Source organism: Capricornis sumatraensis, chromosome 14, assembly GCF_032405125.1.
Source record: "Capricornis sumatraensis isolate serow.1 chromosome 14, serow.2, whole genome shotgun sequence".
NCBI classification, from domain to species: domain Eukaryota; kingdom Metazoa; phylum Chordata; class Mammalia; order Artiodactyla; family Bovidae; genus Capricornis; species Capricornis sumatraensis.
The window spans coordinates 33,491,591-33,510,257 of record NC_091082.1 but is presented as its reverse complement, the minus strand read 5'-3'; the positions used below and the strand labels follow the sequence as shown (position 1 = coordinate 33,510,257).

At 43.1% G+C, this 18,667-nt stretch overlaps 1 protein-coding gene across 1 annotated transcript in view; it reads left to right on the top strand.

Annotated features, from left to right (window-relative positions):
• HHIPL2 (HHIP like 2) overlaps nucleotides 1–18,667 on the top strand; it is a 38,353-nt gene that overhangs the window by 7,702 nt on the left and 11,984 nt on the right. The window contains exons 4-8 of the mRNA XM_068985719.1: nucleotides 1,229–1,560; nucleotides 4,005–4,131; nucleotides 9,120–9,265; nucleotides 14,956–15,037; nucleotides 17,939–18,021. Of these exons, the coding sequence (XP_068841820.1) occupies nucleotides 1,229–1,560; nucleotides 4,005–4,131; nucleotides 9,120–9,265; nucleotides 14,956–15,037; nucleotides 17,939–18,021 (770 nt within the window). The remainder of the gene's footprint in view (nucleotides 1–1,228; nucleotides 1,561–4,004; nucleotides 4,132–9,119; nucleotides 9,266–14,955; nucleotides 15,038–17,938; nucleotides 18,022–18,667) is intronic.

Below are 18,667 nucleotides of genomic sequence, written 5' to 3'. Positions count from 1 at the left end.
AGAGCTGGCTCTGGCTCCTCTATTTATATGTGTATCACTCCCTGGGCCTGTCCTATGTAAATTGGGCCAGCCAGGAGTGGTGTTTGTTTTACCTGAGGTCCCCACTCCGGTCCTCGGACCTTCTTTTGTTTCATTTTCGCGGGCTTTTCCCTTCCTTGTCTTGTAGCCACCGCCGTTTTGGACTCCTCTTCCCTGTTCTACCTACCTAACATATTCAACCAAACCTGAGAGAAACCACCCCATTGTGAAAATAGAAAAGTTGAAGCTGCAATTTGCTCAGTGTCACACGGAGCAGGGGTGCATCAAACTTTCGCCTAGTAGTTTTCTTTGAGTCAAAAATTGGAAAGTCTTAACTATATATATATACACACACACGCGTGTGTGTGTGTGTGTGTGTCTATGTGTGTGCATATTATCTCCCCATGTGATTCTTGGTTGTCAGTTGAGATCCACTCTTAGTAGGCTATCTTGGGCCATCTCCTCTAGTTCTGAGACGTTTTATTTTATTTAGAATACATAACTTGAGATCCACTCTCTTAAAAAGTTTAAGTGTGCAGGACAGTATTGTTAATTGAGGGGAAAATACAGAGTGGGTCTGTGGTACTTACTACTCTTGCATACAAACAGCCAACAGGTACACGAAAAGGTGCTCGGTGTCATTAATCATCAGGAAAATGCAAGTCAAAACCTCAGTGAGATATCACCTCAGACCTGTTAGAATGACTATTATAAAAAGCAAAGGACAACTGTTGGCAGATGCGGAGAAATTTGAACCTCTGTATACTGTTGGTGCAGAGAAGGCGATGGCACCCCACTCCAGTACTCTTGCCTGGAAAATCCCATGGACGGAGGAGCCTCGTAGGCTGCAGTCCATGGTGTTGCGAAGAGTCCGACACGACTGAACGACTTCACTTCCACTTTTCACTTTCATGCACTGGAGAAGGAAATGGCAACCCACTCCAGTGTTCTTGCCTGGAGAATCCCAGGGACGAGGAAGCCTGGTGGGCTGCCGTCTCTGGGGTCGCACAGAGTTGGACACGACTGAGGCGACTTAGCAGCAGCAGCAGCAGCAGCGTACTGTTGGTGGGAATGCAAAATACACAGAGCAGCAGCTATGGCAAACATTATGGAGGCTCTTCAAAGAATTTTAAGTAGAACTGGCATGTGACCCAGCAGTCTCACATCTTCACATTTCTCCTGTTCCTGTTTCTGGCCTTCTTCCTTTCAGGAGTTCCCTGCTGGGGAAAGTGTTAAGGATCGATGTGAATGGGGCCGGCTCAGGCGGCAAGCGGTACCGAGTGCCCGCGGACAATCCGTTTGTTTCTGAGCCAGGGGCCCATCCCGCCATCTACGCCTACGGGATCAGGAACATGTGGCGCTGTGCCGTGGACCGAGGGGACCCCGTCACGCGCCAGGGCAGAGGTCGGATGTTCTGTGGGGACGTGGGACAGAACCGGTTTGAAGAAGTTGACATCATTGTTAAAGGTGGAAACTACGGCTGGAGGGCAAAGGAGGGGTTTGAATGTTATGACAAAAAGCTCTGTCAAAATGCCTCTTTGGGTAAGTGAGAAGCCCTCTTATTTCTTGGGTGAACTGAATGAATTGTGGGTGGAGGTGGGAGAATAAAACCTGGGAGTGTCTTGCGCTGCAGGTCCTTACAGTGCCTTTGTTTGTATCCTGTGGAATCGTGCTTCTTAGTGCTTCTGAAAGGTGGTTGTTGAATCACGACCCCAGGATTCTTGGCCCCCGGAGAAGAAGAATTCAATCTGGGGCCAGAGACGAGGCTTGATCGCTCAGAGCTTTTGTGTAATAAAGTTTTATTAAAGTATAAAGGAGATAGAAAAAGCTTCTGACACAGGCACTAGAAGGGGGCAGAAAGAGTACCCCCCTGCTAGTCTTCAGCTGGATGTTATATAGTCACCAGCAGTCTGTTAATGAAAGAAAGAAATGTCTTAAAACTCAGAATGGCACCAGGCCCCTCACCCGTAAGATGCATTTTGGGATAATCTTGGCACCAAATGATTCATCTTGGGCCATAAAAGGATTAACTTGAATCTTGAAGAAGGGCAGATCACCATACAAATAGTTTCATTTACATAGATGAGAGGAACAATATCTGAGTATAACATACTGGTTTATCAAGCAGGTTCTGAGCCAAAAGAAGGAACCCGACTTGAAGACAGAGTTTGGGTAACTGTATAGTACATTAGCATAGCTTAAGATAAACATTTCCATAAGAAAAAGGCATTGGTTAACTTCAGGTGTAACCAGGTGTCACTATGGCAACACAGAATTTAAGAGAAACCTCCTTTTAAATTTGTATAGATAAGGAAAAAATATCACTAGTTTGTTTCCTCCTTAGGAGAGATAAAAATGTCTGACACTTGCAAGCTATTTCCACCGTTTGGAGACCCCTGGCCTTCCTGCCTGTTACCCTCTCAGTTCTCTAGCTACTGGCACCTGAAACTCGGGGCATTTCTCGCTAACTAATGAATTGAATCCTGAGTGGATTGGGGGCGTGGTGGGATTGACCTAGGAATCTATACTCCAAATAAGTTACTCACAGGATTTTCAGGCATATAATTTTGAACCATCCTCAAAGGAAAATAAGTGGCTGTATGTTTTTTATTTATTTGAAACTGCCACTGAAATGATATCCCATATACAGTCCCTAAACATCAGTCATCAAGGTGTGCTTTAGAAACTCCATCTGGCTTAAAATTCTAATTTTCTGACTTTATCACCATTGCTTGGTCTTTTCGTCCTTCTGTTGCTGAACTTGGGTTCGGTTGCTTGTTACTTAGGAATCCAATACTGAGAGACAAGTGTTGAGTGCAAGGAAAGATAGCTTTCCTGAGGAAGCTGGCAATCCTGGGGAGAAGGCGGACTTGTGTCCCAAAGAACCAATTTCCCCTTGCTAATCAGGGAAAGAATTTTAAATGGGAGTTTCAGGGGCATCTAGGTGGAGGGAGAGAGCTATGTAGGACAGGACAGCCATCTCTGACTTTTCTTGAAATTGGTCAGGCAGGGTGGTCTGATCAGAGTTATCTTGATTGTTTTAAGTGTAGTTAATCTTTAGTTCCAGGGTTGCTTCGTTTCCATTTCCTTGAGGCCAGTTCTTGGAACTGTGGGAGATGGAGCAGTTTATGTTATGGCTATAGTCTGGCCATCATGTAGTTAACTTCTTCCACCTGGTGGAAGTTTCATTATAATACTGCTCAAAGGATATGGCTCAGTATATATCTATAGACTTTGAGGAGCATCTAAAGGTCCTTGATTTAGTTTAATGACTAAATAAATATTATTTTGTTCTGCTTGACTATTTTCCTTGCTTCTGTATTTTTTCATTCCTCTGATTAAATTTATTCTTTGGCTAAAGTTTTTCTATAGACAAAAGGCAGACAGAGAACAGGGGATGGTCTGTTCTGAGAAAGTCTCAAAGCAGTTATCCAGTCCTTAAGTTAAGTCGGTCAGTCGTGTCCGACTCTTTGTGACCCCCTGAACTGTAGCCCACCAGGCTTCTCCATCCATGGGATTCTCCAGGCAAGAATACTGGAGTGGGTTGCCATTTCCTTCTCCAGGGGACCTTCCCGACCCAGGGATCGAACCCAGGTCTCCCGCATTGCAGGCAGACACTTTAACCTCTGAACTACCAGGAAAGGTTCCCATCTGGTCCTTACAATGTTCCAAATCCTAAACCTGAGTATCTGCCATATTGACCTGTGGGAAAAATTTAAGGGTATGGATTTCCAGGTCACTGCCCCACAGACGGGGGAACTTTAGGCTTCCTTTATGCTTTCTGAGGCCAATCAAATGGGAAGCTCATGAATATCATGGCTGGTCTGTTGAGAAGATAAACATGATTTACTTGGCTTTCTGTCCTCCCGAAGACCAAGAGATGAAACATTCTCCACTCAGTAAGGCAATTGGTTTTAAAAACTGCCTTCTTCCTCCTTGAAGCTCCCAGGTTTAGCTATGACACTCTTTTTCCTATTCCTGGACAGACGATATTCTTCCAATCTATGCTTATGGCCACGCAGTGGGGAAGTCAGTCACTGGAGGCTACGTCTACCGTGGATGTGAATCCCCAAATCTCAATGGTCTCTACATCTTTGGGGACTTCATGAGTGGGTAAGGAAGGATTGATGTCCCCCCTCTCTTTTTCAACAGTTTATTTTATTTTATTATTATTTTTTTAACGTCCACATCTGTTTATTTATTTATTTTTTTACTTTACAATACTGTATTGGTTTTGCCATACATCAACATGAATCTGCCATGGGTGTACACGTGTTCCCCATCCTGACTCCCCCCTCCCACCTCCCTCCCCATAACATCCTTCTCGGTCATCCCAGTGCACCAGCCCCGAGCATCCTGTATCATGCATCGAGCTTGGACTGGTGATTCGTTTCACATATGATATTATACATGTTTCAATGCCATTCTCCCATTTTAATCGGAGTATAAATTGCATATCACAACATTCAATGTCTTAACAGCATGGCTGTATAGTTTTACAAATGTATACACTTGTATTAAGACTAATCGTATCAAGATAAAGAACATCTCTATCACTGTAGAGGGTTCCTTCTTGCCCATTGCCTCTCAGTACAGCATCCCTTTCTCCCCACCACCCCCACATTAGCCACGTTAACCACTCTCATCGTAGATGCTTTTTTCATTGAGTAATGTCTGTGAAATTTGTCAGTGCTTTTGCATGGATCAGTGGTTTGTCTCTTTTATTGGTTTGTAACATTCAATTGCATGAATATGCCAGAGTTTATTTTCCTGTTGATGGATGTTTTGGCTGTCTCCAGTTTGGGGGGATTGTGAATAAAACTGCTGCAAAGACTTGTAGTTTTCAGTGTAAATGTCTTGGACATCTAAGTATTTCATAGTGTTTGATGCTATGTTGAGTGTTGCTATATATATATATATATATATATATATATATATATATATATAAAGCAAGTATAATATATATTCAGCACATATATAACATATATATTAATTCATAACATGTAACTAATTTCTTATTAGTTCTAGTGATTTTTTTTGTTTATTCTATTGAATTTTCTATGTAGAAGATAATTTCACTATGAATATGGACACCTTTATTTTTTTTCCTGAATTGGAAGCCTTTTATTATTCTTTTATTGATTTGTTACTTCATTTTAACCTTTAGTACAACGTTGGATAGAAGTGGGGGAAAGCATTAGATTTTTACCAATAAGACTGATGTTGTCAGCTGTGTTTTGTGTATGCCCTTTATCAGACTGAGGACATTTCCTTCAATTCCTAGTCTGCTGAGAGTTTGTATTAGGTATGATGTTGCATTTTGTCATATGTGTCTTTGCATCTAGTGAGAGAATCATGAGGCTTTTTCATTTTTAGTTTGTTAATATGGCGAATTGCACTGATGGATTTTTTTTTTTTAATCACTGAAGCAATCTTGCATTCTTGGGATAAAAACATCACTTGGTCATGTTGTATTTGATTAATATATAGTTTTTGTTTTAATATATTGTTGAATGCAACTTGCTAATGTGTTTGGAATGTTTGCATCTGTGTTCATGAAGAAACAGATGAGCTATAGTTTTCCTTTCTTATAATACCTTTGTCAGATTTTGGCCTCAGGTTAATGTGCGCTTTATAAAATGAGTTAAAGTGTACTTCCTTTTCTTTAATTATCTGGACTAATTTGTGTAAAATGTGTTTCTTCCTTCCAAGTGAAGCCATCTAGATCTGACATTTAATGGTAGATGACCATTTTGATGGTAGTTGGGCCCTGTTCTTTGATCCATTCTGACAATCTCTGTCTTTTAATTGGTACATTTAGACCATTGACATTCAAAGATAGTATTGCTGTAGTTGAAATATCTACCATGCTCACTACTCTTCTATTTTTTGATATTGTTCTTTGTTCCTGTTTTTCTTCTACTCTTTTTCTGCCTTTTGCAAATTTAATTGAACATTTTATTTGATTCCATTTTCTCTCCTTTGTTAGCACACTGATCATACTATTTTTTGAAATCTTTTTTAAAGAGTTGCTTAGAGTTTGCCATATACATTTACAACTAAGCTAAGTTCACGTTCAAACAACATTACAAAACTTCCTGGGTAGTCTGTGTTTTGCAATAATAAAACAATCCTACTTTCTCCCTTTTGTCCCTAATTGTTGTCATTCATTTCACTTATATATAAACATATATAAAAATTATAACAGTGATATATGATAATTATTAACATTTTATAATTTAATAAGACTATTATTTTACTGTATACATAAGCGTACATAATTACATTGTTGCTATTAGTATATTGAACTAACTTCTATCTGTTAGACCAGTGAAGAATAAAAAAAAGTTTTTATTTTTACCTTCACCTATTCCTTCTTTGATACTCTTCCTTTCTTTGTATAGATTTGAGTTTCTGTCTGATATTATTTTTCTTCTCTGTAAAGAACTTCATTTAACATGTCTTGCACTGGCAGATAGATGCACTGGCAACAAATTCCCTCAATTTTTTTTGTCTGAGGAAGTCTGTATTTGCCCTTCATTTTTGAAATGTAATTTCACCAGGTACAGGTTGGTGGCTTTTTTCTCTAAACACTTTAAATATTTCACTCTGCATTCTTCTTGCTTGCATGGTTTCTGAAGAGAAGTTTGATGTAGCTTTTATCTTTGTTCCTCTATATTGAAAGTGCCGCCCCTCTATCCCCAGCTTCTTTTCAGATTTTCTTTTTCTTTATGCCTGATTTTCCATAGTTTGAATAAGATATGCCTATAAGTAATTTTTAAAGAATTTATCCTGCTTTGTATTCTCTGAGCTTCCCAGATTTGTGGTTTGATATCTAACAGTAATTCTGGGAAATTCTGAATAATTGTTGTTTCCAGTGTTTCTTCTGCTCTTCTCTCTCTTTCTTTTCCTTTTGATATTCCTGTTATGCTTATGTTACAACTTTAGTAGTTGTTTCACTTTTCATGGATATTTTGTTCTTTTTTTGGGTCAGTCTTTTTTCTCTTCACTTTCCAGTTTGGAGGTTTCTATTGAGATATTCTCAAACTCAGATTCTTTCTTCAGCCATGTCCAGTCTACTAATAAGCCTGTCAAAGTGTTTTTTTTTTTTTTTTAATTACGGTGTTTTTGATCTCTAGCATTTCTTTTTGATTCTTCCTTAGAGTTTCCTTATCTCTGCTTACATTGTTCTTGCATGCTGTCTGCTTTATCCTTAGAGCCCTTAGCATATGAATCATAGTTGTTTTAAATTCTGAATCTAATAATTCCAACATCCCATGCCACATCCAAATCTGGTTGTGATGCTTGTTCTGTCTCTTCAAAGTATGTTTTTTTGCCTTGTAATTTTTTTCCTGATTGCCAGATATGATGCACTGGGTAAGAGAAACTGCTGTAAATTGGTGTTTGGCAAAGTGGTGGTGATGTGTAGGGGAGAGGAAGTGTTCTAGTCTTATGATTAGGTCTGAGTTTTTTAGTGAGCCTGTGCCTCTGGGCTGTGAACTTCATCAGCTTTTCTCAGAAGCCCTCCTGCCTCCGTACACATTTAGGGGGGACAGGACGGCTAGAGTTGGTTAGAGTTAGGTACTTCCTTTCCCCAGGTCTGTGAGGTTCTGATAAAATCCTGGAAGGTTAGTCTCTGGTAGTTTCTCCTGAGGACAGACATTTGTTAACAGAAACAGAAAGCGCTGATGTATTTCAAAATGATTCCTTTCCCCCTCCTTCTGCTGGAAGCACAGGCAAATTTTTCCTGATATTTATTTTGGGAAACTGGTCAAGCTCCTGGAGGTAAAACTCACAAAAGTGTGGGGACTCTGGATGGCTGGCCACCTCTGTCTAACTCACACTTTGCCATATGGAATGTCTAGCAATTTCTCAATTACAGTTTAGGTTTTCCAACTCCAGAACTGATACCTGTGAAGGTTTGTGCTTGTGGTTTTCTGTAAGTTGTGATTCTCTGTATCTGCCTGCTTGTCTCTCCAGTGTTGGGGGCAGTGGTGTTCCCTGTGACCTCGCTTCTCTTATGAATCTAAGAATAGTTGTTGATTTTTCAGTCTTTTGCTTATTTTAGGGTGGTGTACCAACTTCCAAGCTTCTTACATGCTGGACCGGAAACCAGAAGTCCTCTGAAGTGTTCCTTGTGGAGACTTTTAAATACAAATTCAGTTTTTTTTTTTTTAATAGATATAGGCTTGTTGTTGTTTAGACGTTAAGTTGTGTCTGACTCTTTTTGACCAATGAACTGTAGCCTGCCAGGCTCCTCTGTCCATGGAATTAACCAGGCAAGGATATTGCAGTGGGTTGCCGTTTCCATCTCCAGACACAGGCTACTCAGCTTATTTCTTTCTGAGTGAGTCTTTGTAGTCTGCCTGTCAAGGAATTTGTCAGATCTTTGGGATTTAGTTGTTCTTTATGTTTTCCCCATAACCTCTACCCACCATTTCACCGCCACACATAACAGATATGTAGTGATTTTTAATTGAATCATATGCACTAGAATTACCGTGGGTTGAGCATCTCTGTTTCTGTAAAACTTTTCAGCTGATACCCCTGGTTACCCAATTTTCTCTCCCTTTTCTTCTAAAAACCTTCTTTTAGTTCAGATAGATGGACAGTGGAATACAAAGTAACATCTGCTACTCTACAGACATAATAATAATAATAGCTATTTGTTTTGAGTCCTTACTATATGCTAAGCACATTGGTAATATATGAATATTTACATATATTATCTTATTTAACCTTAACAATTCTTGCCTATGGTAAATTCTCTTACTATCCACCATTTTATAGATGAGAAAACTGAGGCTTAGAGATGATGAGCAACTAGCCAGCTAATAAAAATTAGTCTTTTGTGGTGGTACAACCTTCACAGGACACCAAACTCCTCTTATAATAGCAAATGAACTTCCCCATCTAGGGCAAGATGGTGTCAGGAATATCTCTGAAGCAGCTTTTCTGATTCCTAAGGGAGGTTAGTTATTGATCTCCTATGGGAGACTCAGTCCTAGTATGCCAGGATTCCCAGATTCTAGGAGGAAAAAAAATATCCTGCCGGGTAGAGATATGGATTCCTAAAATATAAGGTTTTGCTTTTCATCTAGTCGACTTATGGCTTTGCAGGAAGATAGAAAAACCAAGAAATGGAAGAAACAGGACATTTGCCTGGGCAGCACGAAGTCCTGTGCCTTCCCAGGGCTGATCAGCACACACAGCAAGTTTATCATCTCCTTTGCTGAAGATGAAGCAGGTAACAAATGTTAACTGTGTATTGTATTTCTGGTCACTGGATCTTAGGTAATCACAGGCATTGTGAACTGAATATTTTATCTTGAGGTTTGGTTGCTAAGTCATGTTCGATTGGTTTGCAACCCCATGGACTGTAGCTCACCAGGCTCCTCTGTCCATGAGACCTCCCAGGCAAGAATACAGGAGTGGGCCACCATTTCCTTGTCCAGGGGATCTTCCTGACCCAGAGGTCAAACTTGCGTCTCCTCCTCGGCAGGTGGATTCTTTACCACTGAGTCACCTGGGAAGCCTCAAACATTTATATAATAATTATCATTGCTGTTGTTATTACTCTTATTATTTAACTAGAAACTACCACTTCTTCTATTTTCACTATCGGCCACCTTTTATAATGAACTGGATACTGTTCTAGACACTTCACATTTTAAAATCTTATTTAGTAATCACAACACCCTCATAATGTAATTATTTTGTTTATTTCACCAGTGAGGAGAAAGGCTGACTATGCCAACTTACCCTTTCTTGGCTGGCGGTACTGCTCACTGTGCAGATAGACCAAGGTCTGCACTGTAGTCTGTCCAGTCCTTTGGCTGTGAAGGAGGTGCATGTGCACTTCCTCCCTAATTCTGTTCTGATCTGTGATTACACAAACGTAGACAGAGCCAACAGTGGGTATTTATCCTGCTGCTGTTGCCTGGGAGAAAGTACCTCTGATCATCAGCCATTGGTTGGGCTGGGCTCTTCCTGATCCTGCCCAGAGTTTGTTAGGCAACTTCTGTGAATGAACAAGGGAGAATTTCTTTCTTGAGAGACCTGTGAAAAGGGTAGACAGCTAGGTAGGAGGCTACACACTAGAGCCATTAGGTGTATGTTAAGGGCATCAGCAGAGCAAGGCATTTGTGCACATATGAGAGAGAGAGGTGAAGGGAAAGAGACAGGGATTTAGCTTTAATAAATATCCACTCTCTCTCTCTCTATATATATATATATATACATACTTATAGCTGATTCACAGCTTCCCTGGTGGCTCAGACATTAAAGAATCTACCTGCAATGTGGGAGATCCGAGTTCGACTCCTGGATCAAGAAGCTCTCCTGGAGAAGGAAATGGCAACGTACTCTTGCTTGGAGAATTCCATGGACAGAGGAGCCTGGTGGGCTACAGTCCATGGGGTTGCAAACAGTCGGACATGACTAGGCGACCAACACTTTCACTTTCATAGCTGATTCACATTGCTGTACAGCAGAAACTAACACAACATTGTAAAGCAATTATATTCCCATTTTAAAAAATATAAAATAAAATGGATAACCAACAAGGACCTACTGTTTAGCACAGGGAACCCTGCTCAGTGTGGCAGCCTGGATGGGAGGGAGCTTAGCGGAGAATACATGCATGTATATGCATGGCTGAGTCCCTTGCTGTTCACTTGAAACTATCAATACTATTAATTGGTTCAACACCAATATAAAATAAAAAGCTAAAAACAAAACAAAAGGAAACAAAAAATCCCCATACAAAACAAACAGCGAGAAAATAAATATCCTCAAATTGTGAACTCAGAAAATGAAGTTTTAATTTGAGCTTTATGTAAGTTATGTGTCATTTTGAAAGTTAAAGGTTTATTTTGTTTACATAAGTGGTGACAAGGCCTGTGATCCTTCCGGTATTTGAAATTGTATCTAGCCCTGCTCTGAGGCACGGAAGAGAACAAAATGATATCTTAGGGTTCCCTTCCAGACACAGGACTGTTAACCAGAGCCTTGATGGTTTCTTCGTTTGGTTTCTTTCCACTCTGACCCAAGGGTGGCTGTACAGAAGCTTCACTTGAGTGGGACATGAAGAAAGCCAGTCAGCAGCTGCACCCTTCCTCTCAGCTAGCTTATGTTTTATTATTATTATTATTAACTAAAAAATTTATTTTTGTCCATGCCATATGGCATATGGGATTTTAGTTCTCTGGCCAGGGATCAAACCTGCACCCCCTGCACTGGAAGTGAGGAGTCTTAACCACTGGACTGCCAGAGAAGTCCTCAAATAGCTGGTAAATAGATAGTTTGAGATGAATATTTTATAGAAGCAGATGATATTTTGGAAAATTTAAGGATTCTTAATAGAGAAAAGTTTTTGTAAGTTCCAAATTGGAAGTCCAAACATACGAAAAAGGGGAGAAACCACAGGCTGGCACGTTCAGTGGAAAGTGGATGATGTAAATGGATGTCAGGCACAGGCCATGGTGGGGCCTCTCCCCTGCTGGTGCCCCAAGGAGGCTGGAGCCCCCAGAGCCTGGAGACCCCTGGGGGCAGCCTGCCCGGGGTCCCTGGGCTGCCACGTTCTGTGGCTTATTCCTTTTCAGGAAGCCACAGAAAAGCCAGGTTTTGGTGGCTTGGTTTGTTTAGCCTGTAGACTTCTTGCAGGAGAAAACAAGGCAGTTTTTGAAAGCCACTCAGTACATCTGGCAAACAAAAGTGTCCTTGGCTGAATTTGATGGAGTGGACTTGCCAAGGTGTTCCCAAGCCAGACTTTGCCCAAGGGCAGCCCTAAAACCAGGGTGGCTGTTCCCGAGGCAAGTTATTTCCTTCAGAGTCGCATGCTTTTGCTTTTGCGCAGCGATTCAGATTTTCTGCGTGTGTCATAGTCTTCCCCATTACTGACATATTTAGAACCGAGTGTGATAAGCCCCACTTTAGTTGCACCAGAGCTCTGCCTTCACTGTTGCTACAGTTATTTCCTGACTCTTCCAGCCGACAGCTGGCACAAATAAACGAGTGAGTAGATGGAGTGAATGGTGGGCGTGGGGCTGCATGGCTGAGTTCTGATGGGTTGGGTTTCTGAATGTCAGTCACTGAAGCACATTCCTGAGAGGGCTGGCTGAGGTCATAATGATTGCAGTAAATTCATATTGCATATGTTTTGCTTTATAGCCTGCTACAGTTTTTTGGTTTGTTGTTCTTACCCTAAAATATAGTTCTAAAGGGGCTTCCCAGGTGGCTCAGTGGTAAAGAATCGGCCTGCCAATGCAGAAAACATGGGTTCAATTCCTGGGTGGGAAAGATCCCCCTTGGAGGCAACTCATTCCGCTATTCTTGCTTGGAAAATCCCACGGATGGAGGAGCCTGGCAGACTATAGTTCATGGAGTCACAAAAGAGTCAGACACGGCTTAACGACTAAACAAAAATGCTTTAAAAATGTCAGTTAGACCCTATAGATGAAATTCACGTCTAGCATTGTCTTCTAAAAATACGATGGGAAGTCTATGGCATATTTAGGATATATAATTTACATAAACTATAGTCATGTGTAAGGAATACGCAGCAACACAGGGTTTCCAATTCTTTTAGACCAGAAATTGCATGGTTTAGAGGGACCTGTGCCCAAGGGTGACCTGTGTACATGTTGGTAGACAACTCATTTATCTCATGTCAGCATCACCTCGGATGAGGTGATGGTTTCTAATCAGGGGGACCAACTGGCTCTAGGCAAAGGTTTGTCCTAACTCTTCAGATCCCCACCCTCACTGCCCCTTACAAGGGGAAGATTATAGGGTCAGTCCACAAAACCAGTCTATTAGGCAGCTGTTACATTTTGTGCAGGGCTCTGCAAAGAACATTAGCCTCACACTTGGGCTCAAACAAATATTAGTCACTGTTCACCACAAATTCAAGGAAGAAGATTGTTTAAACAGCCCAGAGCCGTTTAAAGCTCTAGGCTTTTCCATTTTGTACCTTGGTAAGATGTTTCATTCCATAAATCAAGAGGGCTTGCATGAAGCACACAAGCAAAAGTATTAAATCCAGGGTGGTAGGACAGAGATTGTGCCAAGCTCAAAAAGCTATCACAGTGAACAGAGACATACGGAAGTAAGAGGAACTGCTGATGATTGAACACTTTCTCACTCAGTACCTAATAATCAGGGAAAGTATTCTTATCTCTCTTTTACAAAGAATAAATAACACGAGGGTTACCCAGGTGGAGAAGTTGCCCAGGACAATACAGATGGTAACGAGTGTTATCAGAATTCAGACTCAGATTTATCTAGCTGAAGTTGGGCTCATAAACCCTTTGCTGTCTCTCATAGGAAACTGTGATACGAGGTGGAATGAGGTACCTACTATGAGAAGGGAATGGTGTTTTTTGGAGTTCAAACAGGAGAAAATGGGAGGAAACAGGGGCCCTTGTGAAAGGGACGAAGGGAAGAGTGGGTGGAGGTGATTGCTTCGCGGTGTCGAGAAGACCAAGTTGAGGGACTGAGGAGTGAGGGGAAGATCATGGGAAATAGGGAAGCCAGGACTGAAGAAGGTAGAGCTGGAGGACAGAGTGAAGTGGGGGGCAGGCAGCCGGGACTAATGCACTAAAGAAGGGGTGAGGGAAAGTCGCTCAGTTGTGTCCGACTCTTTGCGACCCCATGGACTATGCGGTCCATGGAATTCTGCAGGCCAGAATGCTGGAGTGGGTAGCCTTTCCCTTCTCCAGGGGATCTTCACAACCCAGGGATCGAACCCAGCCCTCCCGCATTGTGGGCGGATTCTTTACCAGCTGAGCCGCAGGGAAGCCCAAGAATACTGGAGTGGGTAGCCTATCCCTTCTCCAGTGGATCTTCCTGACCCAGGAATCAAACCGGGGTCTCCTGCATTGCAGCCAGATTCTTTACCAACTGAGTTATCAGGGAAGCCCTAAAGAAGGGGTAACAAATAGTCTGTTGGACTGCAAGGAGATCAAACCAATCAATCCTAAAGGAAATCAACCCTGAATATTCACTGGAAGGACTGATGCTGAAGCTCCAATACTTTGGCCACGTGATGCAAAGAGCCGACTCATTGGAAAAGACCCTGATGCTGGGAAGATTGAAGGCAAAAGAAGACAGGGGCAGCAGAGGATGAGATGGTTGGATAGCATCATCGACTCAATGGACACAAGTTTGAGCAAACGCTGGGAGATGGTGAAGGACAGGGAAGCCTGCTGTGCTGCAGTCTATGGAGTTGCAGAGTCTGACACGACTTAGTGATTGAGCAACGCTGGCCAAAATGATTGTTTGGATTTTTCTGGAAGATGTTATGGAAAGCCTGAATGAACTTTGACCAACTCAATAATAAGTGGTCTTCAGCCTGTAGCTCGCCCGTCTCTGGGTTTCACAGAGAATCCTTATCAGTACTGAAGAGCTGGGGAGGGAGATGGACTCACTGGGGTGAAGTTTCTGAAAGCAAAGTGGTGATAAATGAGATGAGAAGCCTTTGGTTTATGGAACGTATGGGCTTCCCACGTGGCGCTAGTAGTAAAGACCTTGCCTGCCAATGCAGGAGGTGTAAGAGACGCAGGTTTGATCCCTGGGTCGGGAAGATCCACTGGAGGAGGAAATGGTAACCCACTCGAGTATTCTTGCCTGGAGAATCCCTGGCGGGCTACAGTCCATAGGGTCACAAAGAGTCGGACATGATTGAAGCAGCTTAGCACGCCCAGCAGAAACCTGCCTCTGCTGGGTGACACTCCGAGGTGGTCTGGGTGCTGAGATGGACTTTCTCCTTGGGGAGCTCACAGCCCTTGAGGCCTCGCCCCAGGTGGGATTCTGGGGACCGCTTCCTGGGGCTCATGTATTTCAGGGCCACAACCCCCTGGTAATGATTTTCTGTGTGTCTAGCTGTCTGGGCCCAGCCTTGTGTCCTGTCCTGATGGTCTGTTCCTGTTTTCTCAGGGGAGCTCTACTTCTTGGCCACCTCTTACCCCAGTGCCTATGCACCACACGGATCCATTTACAAATTTGTTGACCCATCAAGGTGAGATTTGGGTTCCTTTTCTTCTCAGGTGATTTGAATTAGCCCTTATCTCCATGGCGGATCAGAAAGACAGTCCTCACTTCCCCAAGAATTACTATCAATAGAAGTGATCAACGAAGCAGATCTTTGCTTTAGATTCAAAGCAGATTGGACTGACGAAAGTGTAGGACAGTTATGGAATATTTGGGAAATGATCTCTTTGTGGTTGAGAATGAAGATCTTGAGCCTTTATAGGATGACTAGGTGTAGACCTGTGGCTCCTGTCTTGTTTGTTTTGGCCACACTGTGCTGCATACTGGATCTTAGTTTCCTGACCAGGGATTAAACTTGCACAGTGGAAGCGTGGAACCTTAACCACTGGATTGCAAAGGAAGTCCCTTGTTTGTTTGTTTTTTTAAAAAATATGCTTCTGGAAACTTCTGTCTGGGATCATCAGACAGTGGTGTACAACTCTGACCACCTGAGTAAATATTGCTGCCCTTCCATGGCTTGGTCTTTGGCAAATACAGTTGGCCCTCCATAAACGTGGGTCCCATGTCTGTGGATTCAACCAGCTGTGGACCAAAAATATTTTGAAAACTTCTGGAAAGTTACAAAAAGCAAAAGTTGAATTTGCCATGCCTCGGCAACAATTTCTGTAATATTTGTAATTACATTTACAACTATTTGCATAGCATTTGCATTCTTAGGTATCATGAGTAATCTAGAGATGATTTAAAGTATACAGGAGGATGTGTAGGTTCTATGCAAATACTCTATCATTTTACATAGAGGACTCGAGCATCACTGGGTTTTGGCATCTGCACAGTCTTGGACCAGTCCCAGGAGAGTCCCAGAAGCAGCTGTATCTTCAGCTGTCAGGATTCTTTGTGTCTCCACCTGAATGTTTCCAGAATTCAGCGACAGCATTTATTTACTTGGTGAACTCTATGTGTAACCCTGCTTCTCTGCCCACCTCTCTCAGGGACTAACCAGCCTTCAACTCATCTGGCAAAAGCCAAACTACCGCTTCCTATTTGTGAGGTTTTTGAGTGTGTGTCCATATCTGTCCCTAGGAGAGTGATGCGGGGTATCCATCCTGAGGGCTCTGGGCAGTGCACTGGATTTATTAATATCTCAGGATTCTTACCCAAAGGAAGAAAGTCTCCCCACAAATCAGCCTGAAGGTAGACCTGCCAAGGAGGACTTCCCCTGAGGCTTACGTTACCATGTCTGGGGCAGTTATTCAGAGGACATTTGGCAGCTCAGTCCAGCTACTGGTGAGGGCTCAGAAGCCCAGCCTAGCTCAGTTCCTCTTGGCAACAGGGCTCCCATTAGGTGTTCTCAGAAGTTCCCGGAAGGGGCTTTGTCCTAGAGATCCTGCCTGGGGGCTCCCCTGCTGGGGGAAGGGTTGCCAGGGTGAATTAGGGACTGAGCTGTCTCCACTGCTGGGTCTTCTCCATGCTGATCTCCTGTGATCTGGGGTTGGGGCAAACCCAGGGTCTTTAAAGTACTTCTGGTGACTGACAGAGACTGTGTGGGGAGTTTTCTGCTCTTTCTATCAACCTTTTCACACAACAGGTGTGTGAATCCCTTCTTCTTTCCTCTGAAAGTTTCCTGACTAGGTTAGGGGATAATTTAGCTCACTTCTGGCAGCAAGAGGTCAGTCATAAGGCAACTGTAAAGGCTGTTCCCCCTAGAAGACACTGACATTTATCCAGGCATTTCTGCGTCCCAGGCACCGTGCTGGGTGCTGTGCATGCAGGCTGATATTCAATGCTGACAGAATCCTAGAGAGGCAGGGTGCCACTCTCAATCTGCAGATTAGGGTAACAGAGCCTTACTACCTTCAATTGCTTTCCCAAGGTAGAGCGAGGATGGGAACACATCCTTCTTTCTGGATCAAACTCTTCAGCACCGCCCATTCAGTTCAGTTATAATGATGACTTGAATTGTTGAGACTTTTAAAAAAAACAAACAAACAACTTCTGTAGCAATGGATCCTGATTCTGCTCTGTTTAATTCTTCAGCTCATCTTTGCGCTAAATGCACCCATCCCAGCTGGGTATGAATGCTGAATGCTGGGCATGAGTCTTGGCTTTGCCGCCAACTAGCTGGAAATACTCCTAGTCTGCAAAGCCCTTTTTATTTCAGAAGATGCACTCGAGGGACAGCAGTTTAAGAATCAAAATACTAGGAGGCAGAGGGGCTGGCATTACTCAAGGGGCTGCGCCATGAGTATCTACAGAGATTTTCCTTAAAGGGAATCGCCACTGCCGTCAGAGCAGAGGCAGGGCGTCATTCTCCTCCTCATCACCATCACTGCCATCACTACCCACAGAGCGTTTGTATGTGCTGACCACTGCTCTGGATGTTTTTCAAAATCTCATTTAAAAAACAATTTAGGACTTCCCTGGTGGTCCAGTAGTTAAGACTCCGTGTTTCTACTGCAAGGGGCAGGAGTTCAATCCCCTGACCCCCTGATCAGGGAAGTTACATATGCCACGCAGTGTGGCCAAAAAACGCCCCCCCCAAACCAAATCAACCTCCCAAAATAACAATAACAACAAGTTATCCATTCATCACTTCTGGTGTGCCAAGTACACAGTTCTTAACTAATACTCCCCGTCTCCCTGTGAGCTATTTTTTTGTTATAGTTGAGAAAGTTGAAACTCAGCAAGGCTTGCCTGTGGCCCTTAGGACTTGAACCCTGCTCTCTGTTGCCACGCCCCAGCCCCCTGCCCACACTGTCCCCCAAGGGCCTGCAGTGTCCCTGTGACGTCCGTGTCCTTCCTCCTCTCCACCCAAGCTCATTGAAGATTCCCTGCTTCATCTGTCCCACCTCCGTTCTTGCACCTCTCTACCTATTTCCTGGTTCCATCTTCAGAGTCTTGTGTCCTCACTTTTTCCATCTGTTTTCAGGAGAGCACCTCCAGGCAAATGCAAGTACAAACCAGTGCCGGTGAAAACCAAGAGTAAGCGGGTCCAGTTCAGGCCACTCGCCAGTGAGTCCATGTTTGTCTCTAGGCTCAGGCCTTGGCTACAGTGCCCCGTGCAAACAGCTGCCATCCCGGGGTGGCAGGTCCTGTTTTCTCACCTAAGGCTTATCCTCTGGGTGAGGACTAGAGCCTGTGGCTCAGTCTGTGTGTCTTGGTTGCGCAGCAGGGGGCTGCACGTGCTGCCCTTCATGCATTCATTCAATCACTCATGTATTCATTCTTTCATTTAGTACTTTACAGCAGTCCTTGTGCTAATCCCTGGGGTAGATACACCAGCAACTTGGCCTGTAGGAGTTTAGAACCAAAGGAGAGGGGGGCAGGTAGTACAGGCAAGTGAAGAAATAAAAGAACACTACGATTCTGGCTAGAAGGATGTCCAGGGCTGAGAGGGCCCCGAGAGTGAGGACCTCTTCCTTGGGGTAGGGTGGGGAGTCAGGAAAGACTTTTGGAAGAGAGGTGCTGTCTTAAGGGCACTATTCTACAGGTATGCATTACAAAAGTCATCTATTTAGATCAAGGCCAGGGAATTAAGCATATTAATTTCAAAAGAATTTATATTCAAGAACCCTCAAGTGGGCATAGGATTCCTGGGTGGCACTTTCCTTACAGCTGCTTTCCAGGACTAATATTTCTCCTAAATTAATGCTCATTT